The 24,660-nt window shown below is 37.6% G+C and overlaps 1 protein-coding gene across 10 annotated transcripts in view; it reads right to left on the bottom strand.

Moving 5' to 3' along the window:
- The window catches only part of PUS10 (pseudouridine synthase 10), a 56,419-nt gene extending 31,860 nt beyond the window's left edge, over positions 1 to 24,559 (bottom strand). For 4 of the 10 annotated variants that reach the window (XM_036334452.1, XM_036334457.1, XM_036334455.1 and 1 more), the window contains exons 1-4: positions 24,061 to 24,559; positions 21,260 to 21,400; positions 18,297 to 18,560; positions 17,274 to 17,360 (exon numbers count right to left, since the gene is read on the bottom strand). In XM_036334452.1, the coding sequence (XP_036190345.1) occupies positions 17,274 to 17,360; positions 18,297 to 18,560; positions 21,260 to 21,385 (477 nt within the window). In that variant the 5' untranslated portion in view covers positions 21,386 to 21,400; positions 24,061 to 24,559. Of the gene's footprint in view, positions 1 to 17,273; positions 17,361 to 18,296; positions 18,561 to 21,259; positions 21,401 to 22,176; positions 23,096 to 24,060 lie in introns of those variants that run through there. The other 6 variants (XM_036334453.1, XM_036334454.1, XM_036334459.1 and 3 more) reach the window with 6 other exon arrangements.
- Between the last annotated feature and the right edge of the window lie 101 nt (positions 24,560 to 24,660).

The following is a 24,660-nucleotide window of genomic DNA, read 5'->3' as shown; positions in this document are numbered from 1 at the left end:
TTTTTTACCAAGTGTTAACGATGCCCTGAACCTGCTTCTGCTGGGGAAAGAGAAGTACATTTCTTTTAGGTTACCAAGATAATTTTAAATTTATAAATCTTCGATTCCTTAGTCAATGGGAAAAATTCATTCTCTAGAGAGCAAGCAATTCAATTCTTCCTCCCCAAAAGAGTCAAATGGCATTAAAGTTATCAAGTTTAATCAAATTTGATAACAAAGGCAGTATATCACCTCCTAAAAACTCAAAAACCACACAATTTAATCTTGGACTCTGCTTTAACTTTATTAAAGAACTGAGGCTTGGTGTACGAATTCATGCATGGGTGGGATCCCTCGGCCTGGCTAGCGATCGGGGCTGCGGGAGGTTGACCAAGGGGGAGGGGCCATGGGAGGTTGGCTGGGGAGGAGGGGCCGTGGGAGGTTGGCCAGCCAGGGGGAGAGATTGTGGGAGGTTGGCCAGCCGGCCCTATTGGGGCCGATTGGGGCTAGCCGGCCATGGGAGGTTGGCTGTGGGAGTGCACTGACCACCAGGGGGCAGCTCCTGCGTTGAGTGTCTGCCCCCTGGTGGTCAGTGTGCATCATAGCAACCAGTTGGCTGGTCGACCGGTCGCTTAGGCTTTTATATATATAGATTCCAAGCAAGTTCTAAATGGGGCAGTTGAATAGCATCCTTGCTACAGTGCTGTGTACTCTGGACATGGACACACACACACACACACACACACACCAGGGAAAGTCTATGCCTTTTGAACTTTAGAGTTCTGAGGAAGTGGTTCATCCAGTACCTAATGCGGAGAGTGGATGATGTAGGGCCAGGGATTGAGGCTGATTCAAGCCGAGGTGGCAGGAAGGAAGGACAGAGAGGAACAGGCATTAAAAACGGCATGTTTGGGAACTACAATTTAGTAAAATTGTAGTGTAGAGTATGTATATGCGTGCATAAATGCGAGTAGGGAGTTCAACAACAAGAAATTAAACTAGAAAGGTTAGCAGATTTTCAGTACCCAACGAGGGCATGAATCCAAAGACTAAATAACATGAGAAATGCCACATTTATGTACTTACAAAATCCCACAGAGGCACAAAGAACCAGCACTGACCTGTAACTCATCAAGTCACAATATAACCACCATCTTCACACTGTCTTTCTTTGTGATAGTGTAGTTAAGAGAAAAGTAAAATATTTCTTATACCAAAATATTTCTTTATCATAGAAAAGGTAGTGTAAAAAAAGGCATATGTTCCAGAAAAATGACAGAATGATTGCTGAAAAAGATAGTCCACTTTTCTCAGATATGTTGCCTATCTGGCCCTTATAGAACCTGAGTCTACAATTCCCGAGGGAAACAACCCCTAAAAGGTTGGTCCTGACTGTAAATATTGTGTGATCACTTACAAGGTGACTTATCTCTCTACATGTTGGTTTCTCAACTATAGCATGAAAGGGCTCTACACTTCATTATTTTGTGGGCACCACTTATGTGGTGAGATCTTTGCTGAGAATACGGAGATGAAAGACCAATCTCTGCCCATAGGGAACTCATGATGTAGGAGAGAATAAAGGGGAGTAAAACAAAATTTAATAATAATAATAATAATAATAATAATATTGATAAAAATAAAAATACAGAATAGTGGTGACTATGTCAGGGACATATTTAGAGGGAACGTGTAAGGCACCCTCCGCTCAGTCCTGTAGGAGAAGTGACACCTAATCTGAGCTTTGAAGGATCAATTACTTAGAATTAACTGGGGAAAGAATGGGGGAAGTATGTTCCAAATACAGAAACTCTATGATGCAAAAACCAGACAGCTTCAGGAGAGTTCTGGGAACTATAAGTCCCTAAAGAGCTAAGGACATGTGGCTGGGGAGTGCAAAGGTACAGAACAACTGTACCTATGCTAAGGGGTTAGATTTTACACTTAAAGCAATATGGTGCCATGGCAGGATTTTAAGCAATGGAAAGACATGATCATATTTGTCTTCAGGAATGCTCTCTCTGGTTTCAGTGTCAATTAGAAGAGGAAGATGGGAACTAAGGGAAATGAAGACATGTAGTAAATTAAAGCAGTAATTCAAGCAAGAAATAGTATATTATGGCAATGCTGGTGGGGATAGAGAAGAGTAGGCAGCTTAGATATGAAGACACAAACCAAGAAAACTTGGTGACTAGCAGTGATGTAGGTCTTTCGAATTACCATTAATGCCCTTAAAACTCTAGTCTTTTGCCCCAACCAGGGTGGCTCAGTGATTGAGGGTCAATCCATGAACCAAAAGGTCACTGATTCCCAGTCAGGGCACATGCCCAGGTTGTGGGCTCAATCCCCAGTAGGGGGCGTGCAGGAGGCAGCTGATTGATGTTTCTAAGTCTCTATCCCTTTCCCTTCCCTTCTCGCTAAAGTCAATAAAAACATATTTTTAAAGCAATTCTAGAGTCTTTTTAATCTGACACATCTCTTGGACTCTTTATAATAACAAAGACAATACAAATATAGACTTGTGCCAATAGGGAAATGACAATAGTTGTTTGGGCAGCTAGAGGTAGTATTCCTGCTCCCTCTTCTTCTTCCAACACATACACATGCATACATATACACATTTCTTTTTCTTGCATACAAATAGCCGGTTGGGAACGAGACTCAATACTGAGGTTCGTAACAATAGATACTCTTCTTCCCTTTTCTCATCCAGCCAACTGCCTAAGATTTCCTTCTCCTCCTTCTCCCCTTCTTCTACCTCCTTCTCCTCCCCACTCTCCAATCTGCTACAACCTTGAACACCTGCCTCACAAAGGACCCACTCCTCTCTGTGTGTCAGGTTTGATGTCAAGTGCGGTGGCAGAAAGAGGAAGGTAAGAAAGGAAGGGAGGCCCAGCTGGCGTGGCTCAGTGGTTGAGCATCGACCTATGAACCAGGAGGTCACAGTTCGATTCTTGGTCAGGACACATGCCCGGTTGCAGGCTGGATCCCCAGTGTGGAGCATGCAGGAGGCAGTCAATCAATGATTCTCTCTCATCATTGATGTGTCTCTCTCTCTCCCTTTCCCTTCCTCTCTGAAATCAATAAAAATATTTTTTTTAAGAAAAAAAAGGAAAGCAGAATACACTCCTATTACTCTGCTGGACTGTACCACTAAGCTGAGGTAGACTCTTCCCCTGCATCTCTCACCCCAGAGTCCTCATCTCCAGCATCTCCCTGCCTGAATCCCACTCTTCTTTTCCCCAGAGTCTCCGATATCAGACTGTGTTATAATGACCAACAGTCTGAGTCTGGGTGTTGCTTTTGACAAATAAAACTTATGTCAGCTATGTACAAAAACCTCTACAAATCTATTATCTTTTCCCACAGAACTGAGAAAAAAAAGAAACTGCAGTGAGACATAAGACCTTCTCACTCCAGCTTCTCCTACTACTGTTGGCAATAAAATCCTCTAGATAGCATTAAAAGGTTGAACACTTATGACAGGTGAGAGGGGAGAAGCAAGGACAAATCAACAAAGATAGGACAACTCTGCAGGTTCATATTAGGTTGTACAGCCCCACCGACCCAGTTCCAGGAGAATTACTATTTCTAGGTTGTGAATTTTGAGGAGGAGAATTTCTGTTGTGCTCCCGAATACTCTAGGTGCTGAGATTTGCTCTGAAGGATGTGATTGGAAATAATCATGGGAAAATTCTATGGAGATGGGAAGGTGGGGTTGGAGTGGAGGTGGGGGAGAGGGGGAATCAGGAAAAAAACAAACAGAACAGCTACAATGAACGAAAGGCTCCGTCTGGGATAGACATGAAGACAGTTAGTGTCCCATGCTAAAGAGGGGTAACCTGGCAACTGAATTTCATGTAACTCTAGAGTTAATAATATCAGTGAAGCAAAGACATCTCAACCAAGACTGCTAGCCACAGGGTGTGGCTGAGAGGATACAAATGTATTTCCTCCTCGAATTTGATCTTCAAGAACTAGCATCTTCAGTGAAATAGCAGTAAAGTGAACTTATAAATTCAAGAGACTTCAATGTATTAACTGGCTCAATTTCAATAGCCGTAAATACAAGTTCACTTCAAAATTACTACCAAGAAAAACAGCTCTTAAAAGTAAATTTTAAGTTTTGAAATACCAAGGAGACAAAGTTATTGTTCATTGCTGAGAATCTATTAATTGTTGAAAAAGGCCTGTTCAATAAATAACTCAAGAACTCCATAAAGAGAAATATTTAAAAATTATTCCAAGTTATCAAAGGAAAATTACAAGACTGGAGGCATTCTGTGTGTTGAACTTGATTTACATTGAATATATTCCTCAGGATAAGAATTTATTTATTGAATTTTAATAGAATTTATTGGGGTGACATTGGTTAATAAAATTATAGATTTATTGAATTTTAAAAAATTAATTTTTAGCTATTACTTTTTTAATATACTAAAGGAATTTGTTATTATAAAATCATAAGACTTCTAGCTTCAAGATGGTGAAAAAAAGACATTTCTGCCCACCTCTCCTCTGGAAAATCATCTCAAAATAAGGTGGAGAATGAGAAATAGGAAATAGAAACTCTAACAATAAAACAAGAAAATAATTCATCACCCCTTCTCTCAGTACGCAAAGACGGATGCGGGACTGGAAAGCAGCTGGTCCCTAAGTGTCAGCAAAGGGAGGTACTTGCCCTTCAAACCCAGCAAAGCTGAGGTCTGGAGGCAGAAGACAACAGAGGGTGAGACATGGGCCAACCAAAGGGAGTGGCTGAAGGCTAGCGGAAGGAATGGGCTGACACCGGGTCACCTCCCCGATACCAAGCAGGAGCAGAAGATTTATACTCTGGGAAACTGAACTAGTCGTGTCTGCACTCAGGAGCCTCGGGCAAGAGGATGGCTGGAGTGAAGGCCTCCAAGGAAAACAGGAGGATTCAGTGAGGGTTTGCAGTCTGAATAGAGACCTGCCACCACCTTCCCTACTCTGCTCTGGTCTCAGGCAGTCAAGTTTATGCCTCTCTGGTCAAGAGATTCTTCTTCGGATAAACTGGGTGGTTTCTGAGGGAAAACTTTCAGATACTTACATATGGTCATTCCATATAAAATCTCAGGTTGCTACCTATTTTCCTCCACTTCTCATTTTAAAACTTACTCAACTTAGAATAAAAACAAACTTCCTTAAATAAAGAATATCAGACATCATTCCCCATAGATACAACAGCTAACTTTAGAGGTGTTGTGAGAATAGATTGCTTTGTAAACTAAAAAATGTTACACACACACACACACACACACACTCACACACACACCCATATATCATGATCTTGCTTTTTAAAGAAAACATTTTTTCCAAATTAATGAATTCTATTATAATTTGAGAAACAGGTTATATGTCAAGCTATTTATATTTGAGTCTTTCTAAATATATCAAAGCCATGCACTGAGAACTTCAAACAAAATCTTTTCAAGTAAACAATAAGCTCCTCTGATCTGTTAAGGTTTAGTGTGCCTGCCACCTTTTCTTTCCAGGGAATTGCACAAGTAGTCAGAACCAGGATGGCAAGGAGGTCATAAAATACCCTACAGAAAACAGGAGATTTCAAGACGGAAAGAACTAAGTTCAAGTTCTCTTCCTATTTAGCAGCAAGTAATTCGGAACAATGAAGGAAGAATGCTGTTTCTTGTGTAATTAAAAGTTTAATTGAGAAGGTCTACCAAAAAAAGGTTAACTGTTGTTTCTATAATGCTGACTCCCTGTGTATAATTCAAAAGATATATTAAACTACTTCTTGAAGCACATTTTTTAAAAGGGGGCTTTCCTTGAGCCTTGTCCCTTCCAAACTTTCAGTTCTAGTTTTAGTCTAAATGTTTAAGGAAGGTGATATTTTAAAAATGTTGTTGTGAATCTGAGTATGGAACAGCACCTGCACTGGGCCAGTTTCTAGCTATGAATGCTGATTAACAGGTATGCAAGACATACAGGCAAATGATCAAGGCAGATCAAACCCACACACTCAACAACAAAACGCAATGAGACACTGGGATACGGAGAAAGGCAGGGGCCCTTGGACCTTAGATCCTGCCCAGTTTAAATCCTGCCAATATCTTTATTAAGACACCTTAGTGTAGTATGAGGAAGGAAGGGAGGGAGGCAGAGAAGGAGAGGGGAGTGGGGGAGGAGTGAAAGAGCATGGGGAGAAAGAGATAGAGACAGTGAGAGAGAAAGAAGAAAAAAGGAACCATAGATTCCTAAGAATAACTTGGTGAAGGCCTGTCTCAAGGCAAGATCTAATGACAAAGCTTCGGTGTCTGGGAAATTTCAAGTAAATTTCTAGAGAATGACAGTGTGGTGAGTTATTCATATACAACCACTAATTTGTACAATAAAAATAGAAGCTAGCGCTAACTGGTTTGGCTCAGTGGATAGAGCGTCGGCCTGCGGACTGGAGGGTCCCGGGTTCGATTCCGGTCAAGGGCATGTGCCTTGGTTGCGGGCCCATCTTCAGTGGGAAGTGTGCAGGAGGCAGCTGATCGATGGTTCTCTCCCATCGATGTTTCTAGCCCTCTGTCCCTCTCCCTTCCTCTCTGTAAAAAAAATCAATAAAATATATTTTTTAAAAAAATAGAAGATAAAACAACTAAACAAATAAGAAAGTCCTAAGTTCATGCAATGTCAAAATGATTATTAAATATCTCAAGAATCTAACAGATAATGAGTTTCTTCTACACTTCTCTTCCATCTACCACTCCTCACTACATAACCTTAAAATCTGCAAGCACTGTAAAGATCATAAGTCAGTGAGGCTGGGGCGGGCAAAGGAGAAAGCAGACCTTCTGGGTATGAATCCTATTAAATGCCAAAAAGGAATATAAACCCTACTGCAAATATTTTTTCATATATTTTCTCTTCACGTTCTTCTGTATAATTAGGTTGTAAAATAAAAACTAAATTGATAGATATACATTAGAGTTGCTATAGCACAAAAAATATTTCTAACCTCACATATAAAAAGAACAAGGCTGTATACCTTGATCTGGGTGATTTGTTTAATGTAGTAAATAAAAATAATGTAACAATGGTAAAAATTAAAATGAGACAAATGCAAAAATTATATCTTAAAAGTAAACAAAAATATTTGGACTTCTGGGTAAGGAGAGAAGATCAAATGAAGGGATGAACTTTTGCTAATCTTCTAAACCAGCGGTTCTCAACCTGTGGGTCGCCACCTGTGGGTCGCGACCCCTTTGGGGGTCGAACGACCCTTTCACAGGGGTCGCCTAAGACCATCGGAAAACACATATATAATTACATATTGTTTTTGTGATTAATCACTATGCTTTAATTATGTTCAATTTGTAACAATGAAAATACATCCTGCATATCAGCTATTTACATTACGATTCATAACAGTAGCAAAATTACAGTTATGAAGTAGCAACGAAAATAATTTTATGGTTGGGGGTCACCACAACATGAGGAACGGTATTAAAGGGTCGCAGCATTAGGAAGGTTGAGAACCACTGTTCTAAACCAACAGTAAAGAGATTTGTTAAAAGTGTATAAACTCTTCCAGGATGGGGACAGTGAGAATGTAGGGAACAGCAACGTTTGGAAAGCAAATAGAAGAGTGGTAAAGGACTTAGTAGACCCCCCAAAATAAATTGGAATCCCAAAATGGCAGCAGGACAAACTGACAGGCAATCAGCAAACGTTTGAGTAATAAACAACATGAAGGAATTTGGAAATAAGGGTAGGAGGATCAAAAAAAAAGGAAGATTGACTGAAATCTGTTTGAAAAAGAGGTAGATCCTTACACCCCTCCCCCACTCCATGCAGCCAGATGAATGCCTCTCTCTAACTCCTGTAAAGACTATAGAGTCTTTTTCCTGGAGATGGCAAAATAGGGGTCTTTTGCCTGGGGGGTCATGAGTTACATTTACTTCAGTGAGTAAACAAAGACAATAAGATCATGGCACACACCCACCACTGCTGCCCCCACCTCTGGATCTGGACAGTTCTCTAGATAGGAAATTGCATCTTCTCTGAAGAATGTGGCCTACTCAAGAGGAAAGTCCTAAAGATAATGACAATGGAGACAGTAAAACTGCCTGTCAACCACTCCTCCTTATTCATGCACTCCAGCTTAAAATTGCTTCTCGTCCTGTACTCTTAAATAAGACCGGCCAGCCAAGGGTCAGCAAACAACTGAAGAAGGCCTCTCACATGGGAGAGGCCAAAATAAACTGAAAAAAGCAACTTTAAAAAACTAGAAACAAGAAAAAAAACTCAATAGCAAAACTAGATAGTAATGATGGTTGCACAACATCATAACAATGCCACTGATTTGGACACTCAAGGGTCCCAGGTACGATTCTGGTCAAGGGCATGTACCTTGGTTGCGGGCACATCCCCAGTAGGGGGTGTGCAGGAGGCAGCTGATCGATATTTCTCTCTCATCAGTGTTTCTAACTCTCTATCAATCTCCCTTCCTCTCTGTAAAAAATCAATAAGATATATTAAAAAAAAAAAAGAGAGAGAGACACATGTGGGCCATCTTAATCTTATTTGCAAAATAAGATTTTTTGTAAGATTTTTATAACTTGGGGTTACATCATGAATAAAAATGTTATCCCACAGAAGTGCCCTGATTACATGTCTATATTTTAAAAAAATCTTTTGGAATAGCAGTGTAGCATTCTGCCTGGTTACAATAGGGCATGAGTAAGCATGCTCATTTCCTTGATAGGTAGAGGATTCTGTGATGCCTTCAGAAATACGATCCAAATACATGCTAAAATTACTACCTCATGGTTTCTAATATGAATTTATAGTGATAATACTAAATGAATATCATATGGTCAATACACATCATAACACCTTCACAGAAAATTTAAATCCTAGGTGTGAACTGAATTCTAAACAGAAACCATTTTATACTATGATTCTTAATATAATAAAAGTGCTACCCATGTTGATATCTTTGCATCAATTTCATTATTTCATTCCCTTATGGATACTTCAAGACCACATTTAAATAAAATCTATTTTATTTTTTCCTATCTAAGTTAGTTCCCTTCACATTATATTGGACCTGATACTCACAGTAACATTTTAACAACCACTTCATAGATAAACTGAGATTCCACCAAAAAAAAGGATCATGAGTTTCAATCATATCAGTACTTCAAAGTATATGAATAGCTTTTAACAAAAATATGGCTCTTTAATTTGCCATTTGTATGTATATACGGGGTGGGCAAAAGTAGGTTTATAGCTATTTAGATGGATAATATAATAATTAATAAAGGGGGGATAAATTGGGATGGAAAGAAACACAGTTTTTAAGCCACTCCTGCCTATCATTTAGTTGGCAGTTTTCTAATCCCAAGTATAAGAATTTATGTTTCTACTTTGCTTTGGGCGATGGATGCATGATGCAGTGTGCAGGTGATGCTTTATTGAGTTATACACTTGAAACCTGTATGGTTTTATGAACTAATGTCACCCCAATAAATTCAACTTAAAAACTTAAAAGAAAAAGAAAACAAAGATGTTCCATCACACAAAAAAATTTGTTACCATGTATGGTGATGGACATTAACTAGACATATTATGGTAATCATTTTGCAATATAGACATATATTGAGTCATTATGTTGTACACCTAAAATCAATAATGTTATAACCAACTGTATTCCAGTTTTTTTAAATAAGAAAATAATTAAACATATAAATATGTAATAAGACCTCAAAAAAGGATCTGAAGAGTGAGGAAGACTTAGAACAATTGTTTCACAGAAATACTTAAGCTCAATAAATATTTAAATAGATGAATGAATGTAGCATTTATATCTAATTAAGTAAATGTAATAAACAGTAAAGCCCTAAAAAAAAAAAAAAGTAGGTGTTTCATACAACCAAAGTAACATTTAAGAGGCGCTATATGCATTTAAAATCAATAGAGTGAGCAAACGCCCACACACTACCCCAGAGGGACCAATAAACGAAACTAATAGTACCATATCGCCCTCTACTGGACTCCACTAGGAAAGATAAACCTAAAAGATTAACAGGACTTTAAAAACATTTACTTTTTAAAGGACTTAATGGAATGCTCTTTTCCTAAAAATACAAGTTTAGCCTAATATTAGATAAGTCTTGGTCATTCAACCTATGGTAATTTTAGTGTGACACTAACTCAATGTGGTGTAGAAGTTCAGAGGAATCAGTCATGAATATAAGATAATACAGAAATAACTACTAAAATAAATATTTTTCTTAAAACTATATATGCTCTTGGAGTTGAAAAGGCTGAATAAAGTCTCTGGTCTAGCTAACTATATGGTGCATGTCTTCCTGCTATACTATACATCTGCCAATAGTTGCCCAGCTTTGGCTTAAACATTCTGGTGATAGAAAACTCACCATCCCTGAAAAGTCTCCCCTGATCTGGATAATTCCTTAGGGCTGAAAATTATTTTCCTCCTGATCTTATCTCTGCAGCAGAAAACCCCTCAAATACTTAAATAGAGCAAATTAATCCCATTAAATCATCTATTCTCTAAATTAAATAACCCAACTTTCTTCCAGTGGCTCCTTTGTCCAGGTTTCAGATGTCTCCACTATTCTTCTTTATATATATTTTAATTGATTTAGGAGAGGAAGAGAGAGGGAGAGACAGACAGAAACATCAATGACGAGAGAGAATCATTGATTGGTTGTCTCCTGTACACCCCACTCGGGGGATGGAGCCCAAAACCCAGGCATGTGCCCTGACTGGGAATGGAACTGTGACCTCCTGCTCATACGGCGACGCTCGACCACTGAGCCACGCCGGCCACTGAGCCACGCCGGCCACTGAGCCACACTGGCCGGGCACCTCCACTATTCTGAATGCACTCCTCTGTGTATTCTTTTTATTGCTGCTACAACAAATTACTGTAAACTCAGTAGGTTAAAACAACACAAATTTATTATCTTACCAATGTTTAGGTCAGAAGTCCATCTGGGCTAAAGTCAAACTGTCAGCAAGGCTATGTTCCTTTCTGGAAGTTCTAGGCTAGAACCCATTTCCTTGTCATTTTTAGCTTCTAGAGGCCACCCACATCCCCTGGCTCATGCCTCCCTTCCACCATCTTCAAAGTGAGCAACAGTGCATCTCTCTGACCATCTTCTACAATCACATCTTCCTCTGACCCTAACCCCAGCCAGAAAGGGTACCTTTAAGGACTCATGTCATTCAGTTGAGCCCACCCAGATAATTCAGGATGATCTCTCCATCTCAGGGTCCTTAATCTTAATTACACCACAAAGTCCCTTTTAATTTTTCACATTCGGTAACATTCACAAATTTGGGGGATTTGGGCTACCACAAAATGCCTTTTCCCACTTGTCCTTCTTCCTCCTAAAGTAGAGTGTTCCCTCTGAATGTGGCACTCCAGGAATGACCAGCACTGAGTAACCCGGGATTGCCCCCTTCATCTTTCCAGATCCGATACTTCTAATATCTGGACTAAAATCCAGAGGTTATCTACATCACACCTCTCATTCTTATCAGGCCATGAATTAAAACCCCTAAGCCTTGTCTATAAACACAGTTTTTAAGCCACTCTTACCTATCCTTTACTTGGCAGTTTTCTAATCCTAAGTATAAGAATTTATGTTTCTTTCTGTTAAATTTCATTAGATTTTCCCCTATTCTTGAGATCTTTTCGGATCTCAATTCTAACATTCAACCTATTTGCTATACACTCAGTTCTTGTCATGCACACCTGTAGTGAGTGCTCCTATTATGTCATCAATGATAGAAACCATGAACAGGACAAGGTACGAAGAGAGTTCTGCAGCACGTCAGAAATCTGTCTGAAGTTCCATGGTTCTTACATTTCAGTGTGTACATGAACTACTGAGAGGTTTCTATGCCCCATCTCTAGAGACTCTGATTTAGGAGGTCTGGAACAAGAACCAGCAATCACAACCTTCCCCCAGTAGGTTTCAGATGGCTGATCTGCAGAGAACATGGGGAGAAACACTGTCCAGGTCCACACCGATCATTAACCAGTTCCTTTTGGGTGTGGCCAGTCAGGCACAATCCACCCTGCCACTTTCAGGTAGTTATCATGAGAAAGAAATCTAGTCAATGACTAGCTGAATTCTAATCACACCAGTGCTACTGTATTTCCCTGCTCTACCAGTCCTGCTACCTGTAAAGGTAGAAATGTTGCAGATTTGATTTGTTCTTAGAAGACCTGTTTGATGTGTTGACATCAAGTTTGTCTTATTTCTCAGTGCCCATCATTTATTCTTTAGTTCCTGATCTAGAATCTTGCCAGGGTTTTAGGATCAAGCTCACCAGCTAGTACTTAACAGAACCACCTTTCTTCACCTTTGGAAAATTGAAACTGCCCTTACCTGCCTCCAGTCATTTGGAAAATCTGTTATCTTTGAAGAGCTCTCAAAGATCATGGACCGCTGTAAGTTCTTTCTGAATCTATCTTGGAATGTAATTCATCCAGGCTCAAATACCTGAACACATTTAGAGAAGCTTCACCATGTGGAGTTTCATTCTTCCCTACCAATGATCACGCTACCCTTTTCACAGGAAGATTTTTCTTGACAGAAAGGACAGAAGCAAAATAGGATTTTCAGAGTTCTGCCTTCTCTGTCATCCATCAGCAGCATACCTTCAGTTCCTAACAGCAAATCAATCCCCTTTTCATCCCTTTCTTGCTCTAAACATAACTTTGAGTATCCCAAGTCTTCCTTAGCAATTCTTGGAAGTCTCTACTCAGGGAGATTTTATCTTTTAGTTGCTATTCTTAGAAATCTAAACCTCTTCTTACATTTGCATTAATTTGACTTCACCTTTCCTCTCTCTTTTTGAAACTGATCCTGAATTGGCAAAAAATTTAGCTGTTGGAGTTGAATAATACATACATAGGGGTTATTAGGCAGGTCTTACTATTTTTGAAATTTTCCAAAATAAGAAGTCAAATAAATATATCTAAATATATAAATACAAATGTTTATGTAAACATTTGAGGGAAGGGTGAGAGGGAGAGAAAGAAAAAAAAGGGAGGGAGGAAGGTATTCCCCATTTCTTTTTTTACTGGAATAGGTTTTTATCCCTAAACTTCCTTTTATTGGTTGGGATAATTTGGTTTTAATTAAAGTCTCAATGGCACTTCCTCTGCATCTCCCAATCCTTTTCATTTATCTTCCAGGCAAGATTCCCATGCCATTCTTCTTTGACTGCTTGAAATCCATCTAGCAAAAGTCTAGGATATACTCTAATTATGTTTGTTTCTCTCTTCCTATCAGGAACACAAATCTTAAAAGGTTGTCCATTTTCATTTAGGACTACATTAGTTTCACCATTATTCTTTAGGAAAGTGGTTCTCAGAGTGTGGTTCTTGTACCAGCAACAGCAACATCATCCATGAACTTTTTAGGAACCAGAGTCATGCGTCCCACTGACCTGTTGTATCAGAATACCTGGAGTTGGGGCCTAGAAAACTCTCCAAATGAGTCCTATCACATTAAAGTTTGAGAACCACTACTTTAGGAGAAGTAACTGTTCCCATTCAAAAGCTGTCAGACGCTGTGCTTTTAGCAAACGTGATTTCCATCAAGTGCCTAAATACTGGGAGTTCCTCATGCTACTGTATACATTAACCTGTGTGCCTATTTTATGTATGCAACTCATCACCTCTTCCTTAAGCCAATGGGCATACAGCACACTTCCACTTCTGTATCTATCCCATTTATCTCTTGCTTTAAATTCTCCTCTAAAGAGTGTTTAGCATCCTTCCACTCAAAAGATCTCAATGAAGATATAATTTCTTGGCATAGCACACTATTATATCTCTCCCTTTAAGATATCTGAATTGTTACATTCAAGTGGTAAGCCAAAATCCAGAAAGTCACCAAAACAGTCATGAGATATTTATTCTTCTCCCTTATCATCTCAACTTTATATTGTCATTCATATTTTGTATAAAGGTATTATACAAATACCTTTTGCAGAAGGTACCGAAGCTCCTAAGTATAACATCAAGCTAGTTTCCATATCTGTCTTTTGTGAATCGCTGGATACTGCCTCCATTTATTTCTGATTACCATGTCTTACTGTATGTCTAACATAGTTTCATCAATTAATCTGCTTGTTTTTCTCCTTTTCAGTAGCATTTAGCCTAAAACTGTCCTAACCAGACCAGCTGGTTCCTAGGAACACACCCACAGGAGAAGTACTCCATCCCTCCTTTCATTCTCCTAAACTCAATGAAAGATGATGATAATGATACTAACTGCAAGCTTTCTTCCTAGGCTCTTAAATTAGTGCTTCTATGATGATAAGTAAAAACTATAGCTGTAGCCAGAAAGGCATTGGGAGGGCCAGGAATATAGAAATTAACACAAATTTGATAGCTTGATTTTTTAAAAAATCCTTTACTTGAGGTCATCCCTTCCCTTGGTTCTTTTGTAAGCAGGAATATAAACAAATATTACCTTGTTGATAAAATATTTGCTTTCAAATCAATATATTTGTAATCATAATTTTCTTCTTTAGAAGTGGGAAAAATTTACTTAACTGTATATTCCACTCTGAATTATGAAATAACTAACACCAATCAATTCCATGTATAGTAATGTTTATTCTACACACAGACAAGTAAGTTCAAAGTTTTAAAGATCTAAATTGAAAAACCACATTGTAGAAGAAATATGTCACTGAAGAAGTTACAGAATTTATATTCAAAATGCAAGGATAGTCTAAAGATGTGTACTTTTTAAAAATTGGAATGTGTAACAAATAAGTTGGTATGAAAAAGCAATTTATATACAGTCTGGCCCAGAACATACCTCAACACCAAAGAAGTAATAAAAGACAGCAATAAAGGAAACTAACAATGCATAATGATAAAAGAAAATCACAAAGTGAAACATAAAACAATTTGCTAAAGAACTCTCTTGGTTGTGAAAATAGTAAGATGCATATAAAATTGCATACTTTTGAATAATGATTATTCTTAAGAAATGAATGAGGAAAAATAGACTACTCATTAACAAAAAAGAAAACAATGAGTCACAACACACTAATCTGTGGAAAGTAATAATTCCCCAATAATAAGAATAGTCACATATTTCTGCTAAATAATTTAGTGGTTAAAATCTCTTACAAAGAGTAAATAGAGTGTAAGCAGAATAATTCTGTTTTTTTAAATGGCATCTTCTATTTCTGACATGGACTATAAATACTTCATAAGTAGTCAATAAATATTAAATCAAAATTGTTAAAAATCACCTGGCTGGGAGTAGCTCAATGGTTGAGTATCAACCTATGAACCAGGAGGACATGATTCGATTCCAGTCAGGGCACATGCCCAAGTTGCGGGATCCAACTCCAGTAGGGGCATGCAGGAGGCAGCCAATAATGATTCTCTCTCATCACTGATGTTTCTATTTCTCTTTCCCTCTCCTTTCCTTTCTGAATTTCAATGAAAAATTTTTTAAAGAAAATATATTTACAGTATTTATTGAAAAAACCTGTGCAGACCTGGCCAGAGTGGCTCAATGGTTAGAGCGTCAGCCTGCATACCAAAGGGTCTTGAATTCGATTCCCGGTGAAGGGCACATACCCGGGTTGCGGGTTCACCCCTCCATCTTTCCTCCTTCCCTCTCTCTCTAAAAAACAAACAAACAACAAAACCTTTGTATAAGTGGGCCCACGCAGTCCAAACCTTTGTTGTTCAAGGGTCAACTGTATTTCTTATTCCTATTTTTGTTACTCAAATACTTCAACTTCTTGTGAGTCATATAGCTTTTGAAGTCTGTTTCTCTCTACCAAAACTGAACCTTGGAGATAACCTATCTGTGAGAAATGCTTTGATGATTGACTAGAAAATGACTTTAAGTGTTTATAAACCTCAGTATATCATCATCCCCTTTATCCTTCCATTTGCTCAGTTATCTTGTCATCAACAGAGGTACTACTTAAAAGCATCTACTCTTTCACGTCTCAGTTCCTACCTATCATTGAACAAGTTTTAAATCAATGTTCAGCCTTTTAGAGGCTAATAAACATTCTCACCCAAAGAAAGTGACAGTATAAGATGTAATCTTCTGGTGATGCTTTGGGATTCTTAACAAAAAGACACCTTATACATAAAATAAATGGGTATGTTTAGAACTCATTGTTGTAATTTGAGATTACAGAGGCCATTCTCCCTATACTTCATATAACAGTATTAAGAAAAATAGTTTTATGTTTTCATGTCAGTTTTGACACACAAGAATATTACAGTAATTACTACTATTATTATGTGAGTTTTTCGCTAACAAAGGAAAAATGTTAAATGAAATATGGTTATTTCCCTTTTTACCACTGACTAAAAGAGGTGCTACCATTTTATATCAGAAAATAAGAAAGTTCATCAGAATTGAAATAACCCTATCCTAGGACTATTATAAAATGCACACTTCACACACACACACACACACACACACACACACACACACTCACTCAAATCTCTGGATTCCTGGTCAATTATCTTTCTCTGACCACGGAGCTAAAACTCAATGAATGTCTTCTACTGAATAAGGGCTTTTTATTTTTTAAAAATATATTTTTATTGATTTCAGAGAGGAAGGGAGAGGGAGAGAGAGACAGAAACATCAATGATGAGAGAGAATCATTGATCGACTGCCTCCTGCATGCCTAGTGCCTCTTGCATGCCCCCTACTGGGAATCGAGCATGTGCCCTTGACCAGAATTGAACCCAGACCCTTCAGTCCGCAGGCTGATGCTCTATCCACCGAGCCAAACCAGCAAGGGCTGAATGAGGACCTTTTAAAAAGATAGCAGTCCTGCCTGCCCAGTGTCACTAAGTTGGTTGAGGATGGTCCTATGCACCAGGTCCCAGGTTCGATTCCTAGACAGGGCACATGCCCAGTTTGCTTGATCCCTAGTAGGGGGTGTGCAGGAGGCAGTCAATGGAATGTTTCTACCTCTCCCCCTTCTTTTCTCTCTCTGAAATCAATAAAAACATATTTTTAAAATTAAATAAAAATAAAAACAAAAAAATGGCAGTTCTATGACAAATACACGAATCTGAACCAATAATTCCTTTTTTCATCCATTCACTCAATATTATTAAACAGCTATAATAATGTAATGCTTTCAATCATTCAATAAGTACACAAAATGTAAAAAATGTAATATGGTAAGGAATATTTCTACATTCATATTTTTTGAGAAACTCCTAGCATGCATTTCACATGCAGTTTCGTGTGTATAAATGACCTTACCTCTCTTACAGATAGCTGTGGTGGGAAGGAGACTGAAAACACTAAGTTAGTGAATTCAAATCCAGAGGCCTCTACCTTTTGGCACACCTGAAAAAGTATTACATAAAAATTACTTTATTACATAAAAGAGCATTATATAAATTCCCAGGAAGTGTTAAAAATTATATACTAATCTTCATAACATAGATTTTTGGTCCAGGAAATGACACTGCAAAACTTCTAAACTTTCACCTTTGAGTAGGGAATTCTCACAAACATCATGAAATCAAATATTTGCTAACTATGACCCTGAAGACTGACAACACCGAAACAGCAAGGACTCACCTGCAGAACAATCTGCTGAATGTCAAAATAGTTTTCTATTAGGTTACCTCATCATTTAAAAAAGATTTTAAACAAAGTAAAGCCAAATATGGCACTCCTGACAGCTGAGAACAAAAGCCAGTCCTACATTCAAACATGCACCTCCCACAAGGCTGTAACACTTGTCTTTTCTAGACACTAATAGGTATGACTAACAAAGAACTTTTCTCTAGCTTCTTATGTTAAAATAGCAAAGGGAAAACTGCTATTTATTTTTTTCAATTGAATAGCACTCATGACTGACATACATAAAGGGATATATATTTCATTTTCAGATATCATGTTGATAAAAAGGTAATTTGAGATAAAAAGGTGTTCATTATCTGAAATAAATTCAGGAAATGTTTTAATAATACATTGGTGTGAAACACGTTGAAATGAATGGCATTGTTCCTGTAGATACAAGAATTCCAGGTCTGCTCTGGCCAGGTGGCTCAGTTGATTCGAGTGTCATCCCGTACACCAAAAGGTTGAGAGTTCGATTCCCAGTCAGGGTACATATGCGAGACAATTAATCAATAAATCTCTCACATTGATGCCTCTCTCTCTCTTTCTCTTTCCCTTCCTATCTCTCTAAAATCAATAAAAAAAAGAATTCTAGGTTAAAACTAAAAATCTCTATATAAGTGCACATATAATAACAGAAGACAGATTATTTACCTTTTTAATGAACTCTTTTTCACAGAATTCCTGAAGAATTCCTAGGCATACATTGCATACATTTGGACTGGAGCTCTTAAAAGCAATGCTTCCGCCTTCAATAATGGACACCCTTCCCTCTCCATTTTGACTCTGATTATCAGTCCCATCAATCCCATCTTCCAGTTCATGGAGTCGAATTTTCTTGGGAGGTGGGTTTGGAACTTCCAAAATTAATTCACCTTTTTCAGTTTTCAGAAATTTCTGTAGTTCATTGAACAACTCCTAGAAAGTTAATTTTTAACAAAACACAATAAAAGTAATAACTCTAAGGGTAAGATGAAGCATGAAAACAGGAGTGAATATTATGGTATATCACAAACTTGCCCAATGTTGATTTATATTCAATCTAGAGCAATGAATTAATTTTATTAGCCAGCACCGGCTTTCTGGGGAATTTAAAAGAGGCTTAACTAACTCCTATGATAAATGTGTGAATATTGTTTCAAAGGAGTTTCATATATCAGAGAAGCTAAATCTGAGGCAAAAAGGCTCCATTAAGATATTAACTAATTAATTAGTGCACTGGGCATGTAGTTCTGTTGTGGGGTCATTCACTCATTCACTTGCTAAGTAAAAAAAGAAACAAGAAACTACTTTTCATTTCCAATTTTTAACTAATAGAAATACAAATGGACTTTCCATTATTGCTTTCCATTATTGGTTATGTAATAACCTCACAATCACTAAAACGTCATATGTATAATATTTAATATGAAGTCTGAAAAATTAGAGAGAAATTAGGGGTCTATTAAGTAAAAGTAAGGTCAAGACAATTTACTAAATAAAGGTAAACAGATGCTGGAAATGCTGAGATTTGGCACCATAATTACAAACCATTTATATGTGCTAATTGAAAGCGGCCCTCTACTACATTCTGGTTTGCCTACTTTTTGTTACCTTTTGTATTAGAATGTTAAAAGTGGCATTCCTTTGAAACCATTCTTATATTTCAGACATTCTACTCATCCAAATACTCAGAAGACTTTTCCTCAATTTTGTTTAAATTAAACAGGCTTTTTTTTTCAGTTGTTGAATAAATATCCTTTTAAATTCACTCAGATTACAATTTACTGACTGTAAAGGGAAAAGTCTTTCACTCAAACAAATTTAATTCATTTTATTAAGACATTAGCTCTCCTATTTTATCAACAGAGAAATACTCATAGATACATACACATACAGGTATATTATGACCCACACAAATGTTTATTATTACCTAAGATCTACAACGTTGGTATAACACAGTACATATATATATGTATATGTACATATATAATTATATGAATAGAACAGGTCAAAATTTAAGTACATTTTTTAAAAAGTCTTCAAATATTTACATATTTACACAAATTGATACAAACAAAAGTTAGTAACACTAAGTTTCTTAATATGTTTTAAATCTTAACAACATATGCATAGCATACTAGATTATAATGTCTTTTAAAATGTGTAAGAGAAGTTACACAAAACCAGTTTTGTTACTTTATAGTCATTGTGTGTATAAATAAATATACACATATATTAATCATCATAGCATATGTACCATTTCCAGTTTTCAAAGTGCTTTCACATACTTTATTAGATATTGTCCCTTAAAATCCTGTGAGGTGGATGTTATCATCATTCCCAATTACAGAGGAGAAAACTGAAGATGGAAAGTTGTGGAACTGGGATTCAAATCCATGTCTTTCAGCTCCAAATTCTAGGCTTTGGGTTCAGACAGACAGTTCATATCCTAGCTTGCTCACTTAATAGCTGTGTAACTTTGGGCAGGTTGCTTAACCTCTCTTTGCCTCAGTTCTTCATCTGAAAATAGAGACAATCATAGTATGTACTTACCTAATAGGTTACTATGAGAGTTACATGAAGGTTGAAATATAATAATGCTATATGAATATTAGATATAATTATTATTTTAAAATAATAGAAACAATTAATTCATAGGAAAAATGACTGCTATTGCTAACTCCTGGGAAATTTTTTAAAATTATAAGAAACTGAGTGTTCATGTATATGAATCTGTGTGTGTGTGTGTTTGTTTGTTTATACTGTTTGTATAGTTATATATTTACATATATATAATTACTATCTGCCTCTGAAAAGAATATCACTATTAGAATCAAATATATTTCACAAAATGTTATATAATTTGAAAGGATTCTATTAAATGTCAAAGATCTCTGTATATTACTTTTGTTGTTATTAATAGTAAATAATTAATGATTTTAATGGAATTTCTTTCTAGAGGGTTGCAAATACTATTTGTAAATAAAATGATAAAATAGGAAACAGAAAAAAAATGCAACCGAACCCACAATGCTTTCACTTAATAGAGTTAGTGATGGCGAACCTTTTGAGCTCGGCATGTCAGCATTTTGAACAACCCTAACTTAACTCTGGTGCCGTGTCACATATAGAAATTTTTTTATATTTGCAACCATAGTAAAACAAAGACTTATATTTTTGATATTTATTTTATATATTTAAATGCCATTTAACAAAGAAAAATCAACCCAAAAAAAATGAGTTCGCATGTCACCTCAGACACTCATGTCATAGGTTCGCCATCACTGAGTTAAGGACTACCACCCCCTCCTGTTACAACTTCCTAATATCTGGTAAGAAGCACTACTTTGTGATAGTCTGTCCAGATACTCTTTAGGAACGGTCTATACAAACATTAAATGCACCAGGGAATTGCTCCACAAAGATCCCACTATATTAAATGTTAGATTAATCACTTAAAAAGAACCTTACATTTTTATGATAATGTAAATTCTAAAATTAGCGTTACCAGTAATTATTTTATTATAGTGTTTTTAAATTTAACGTAGAGTTATGGATAGATACTTGCCCTCAAATATACACGTATTATTTTAAAACTAGAGAAAACTTCTTAACTTAAAAAAAAAAGAAAATACCTCGTAAGAAAGTTTGTAAGGTGCATGAAAATCCACACCACAGAACCTGAAGATACATCTTGGACATGTACCAGTACTGAACAACAACTGGGCCACATGCTTGTTTCCCTCAGTCAGCGGAAACATACTGAGTATCTATAACTACAAAGAAACAAAAAGTAAAACTAATGAGCATCTTTTGTGTTTTACTTTCACAGACAAATAAATCATCATCTTTAAAGATAAAAACTAACTTTTATTTGAAAAACACTATTTTGTATTCCCCAATAATGACCTTTTCATTATATGCATAATGAAACATACACTTGAAAGAAATTTAATAGATGAATCAGATAAGTTTCTAATTGCCAAGGGATTAGTTTAGTATTCTGGATTATGATAAAATATATCAATATACCTCGATCAATCAAAAAAATAAGAAGAATGGTTGTCTCTGAAAAAGGTGATGAAAACAAGAGCAGAAAGTAAAAATCTGATTTTATTTTGTACCAGTCAGTGTTGTTTGAGAATACAGAATAATAAATTCAATAAACTTTTCGTATTAGAAATTAAAAATGAGTTTGCTAGAAAAAACTTACCAGATAGGTTTACATTATATAATACCTGACTAACCTTAATGAAAGTTAAGCAGTCAAACATTTAAAACAAATTAATGGGTGGATCCAAAAACATCAATTTTACTTTGATGATATAACTAAATGACAACTATTATCAAAATAAGAAAAATTTGTTTATTTCATGCACAAGTAAAACCTCCAACAAAAACAAATGAAATGCAAATATTTTAGAGTAATTACTGTCTGGAACAATTTGCTACCTTTTGCAATTTGAATAAATTCACTTAGAAACAAATACTAGAGAACAGAGGAAATCCAATATAATTCTCATGTTGCCAGGAAGGAGGGGTGGTAAATTACCTAATCATTCTGTTTGGCAAAAATGGTCTTCTGATGAATGAGTCAGTCCACATTACTTTAAAATGAGGAACTAGCAAAGGGATTACATGGCAATGTTGTGGTATGGTGTAACTTTGGTCACACAGGTAAAAGGCAGTGGCACCTTTTAATTTGTGGTTTCATAAAGCAAATGAACTTGTTAAAAATATGTGAGAAGGTGAAGCTCTTACCAACTGCTTACTATAAAGATGTGCTTCTTAGAATACGTTTGTGTTTTTCAACCCTTTAAATGCACTACTTCCTTCCAAGCTTCTAAATGTCTGTGGCCACTTACCAAGAGTGGAGCCTTGACACAAAATAATGACTGCACTCCCCTCACTGAGAAACTGTTTCTGTCTCACCCTTTATGTCATCTTTTCTCCTCCTTTCCATTAGTTAAGGTCAAGGATATCATTTAATTCATAATTAACCTTTAACTCAGAGAAACAAATAACTCTTCTTCCCCAATAAAGTCTAGGAGTAAGTGCTTAAAAAGGACACTTTGTATCAAAGATCGCCCTGGGGACTTAAGTTAAATAATTTCAATAAAATGTTTATGTTCTTTCCTTTGACTTAAAAACAATGTTTATTTCTCCAATAGGTTCCTAGAAATAAAGATATCATGCAACGTGAATTAATGATACAATATCATCTCTTTGCTCTGAGAAATTCCCAAACCTACTGGGAATTAGGAGACCTGTACTGAGTAATTTGAAGGGGTCTTAAACAAAACCAAACAAAACCCTCTTGAGTGTGTCATTAATTGAATGGATTTACAATCCTCCCAAATCATTTTCACCTAGCAACAATCTACACAGTGGTTCTCAACCTTCCTAATGCCGCGACCCTCTAATACAGTTCCTCATGTTGTGGTGACCCCCAACCATAAAATTATTTTCGTTGCTACTTCATAACTGTAATTTTGCTACTGTTATGAATCGTAATGTAAATAGCTGATATGCAGGATGTATTTTCATTGTTACAAATTGAACATAATTAAAGCATAGTGATTAATCACAAAAACAATATGTAACTATATATGTGTTTTCCGATGGTCTTAGGCGACCCCTGTGAAAGGGTCGTTGGACCCCCAAAACGGTCGCGACCCACAAGTTGAGAACCGCAGATCTAACGCCTTCTTGAGCACGTGAACATTAAAAGGAGGAAATACGTTCTGCCTTAAATTTGGCTGTTGTATCTTAATGTACAGCGTCGAAATGACAGGACTTCATAAGACATGAGAAATCGGTTGTCCCAAAAGAGGTTTATCTTTGAGCAAGATAAAGCAAGCCGTGAGAAATGTATCCCACCCAGCAAGGTTTTCATTGTTGCTACCTTGGTGAAGATGTTTGCTTTCGTTTACGTTTACGTGTTTACTTTACAGAAAGAACCGGAACAAGTCATTGCAACAGAGCCTCCTCCCACGTGTCAGGATCCCCAAGGGGAACGAGTCCCTTCTCCACAAACCAAGGATCACCAACCCAGTCTATGGTAACCCGATCAACTGGGGGAGAGGAGGAACTTTCTTTCCACGTCTCCGAATATTACAGAAACCATTCACTGCAAATAGGGAAGGGGCAGGGCACGTGAAAAAGCACCGACATGACCAGGCTGTCTCACATCCTGTGATCTTTCTAAAAACTCATTGCATACTGAAGGGTGTCATTTGTCTCGTGGGGGTAGGGGTGGGGTTGTGGATTTCTAAATAGGGAGGCGCTACCGATGCACTCAGCTGTGCAACCTCCCCTACATCCAAGATCTATCTAACCTTGAGGGTCTTTTTTGGCCAAACAAGACCTTCACCACCACCCCACCACCCCCCACCCTACCCCCGCTTCGGTCAAGTCCAAGAAACTTCCCACTCACCCCTCCTCGCTAACAAAGCGGCTCCAGCAGGGAGGAGACGATCCCCTCCATCCGCACCTCTCCGGCACCCAGATGGCACGCCCTCACCTCGGACCTCCCAGCCTCACCTTCTCCCACGGAGCCGGAGCCTGAGATTTAACCCCTGCCGGCCCTCAGAGGGAGCGGGGAAGACTAAAGACAGCGCACCCATGCGTCTAGCAATTCTGTTCCCCGAGGAAACGAGAGCTTTAGGACGAAAGTACCAGCCCCCTCTCGGGAGGACTGACTGCGCTATATCCCCTGCTTGTTTGCAGAAAAATCAGTGAAACTGTCTGGACTGCCGCCACACACACACCCCGCCTCTCCCGCGGGTAGAGGAGTGCGGGGGACAGAAGTCCACGCCTGAGCGGGTCTAGTCTCAGAGAAGCTGCCGGGGGACTCCGGACCTCTAAGACATTGTAGCCGCTGCCAGAAATGTCGATGAGCCCTTGACTTTATCAGGAGGTTTAGAAAGGAAATTCTTTCTTTGGCAAATAAAAAGAGAGCCTCTTTCTCTCTCATGGGTTAGTGGCATCCTCCTATTTTCCTGTTCCAGCTGGCAAAGCCCCACACGCCACGTGC

The sequence above is a fragment of the Myotis myotis genome, unplaced genomic scaffold (assembly GCF_014108235.1).
Source record: "Myotis myotis isolate mMyoMyo1 unplaced genomic scaffold, mMyoMyo1.p scaffold_m19_p_14, whole genome shotgun sequence".
In the NCBI taxonomy this organism is placed as follows: domain Eukaryota; kingdom Metazoa; phylum Chordata; class Mammalia; order Chiroptera; family Vespertilionidae; genus Myotis; species Myotis myotis.
This window is presented reverse-complemented; position numbering and strand designations above follow the sequence as displayed.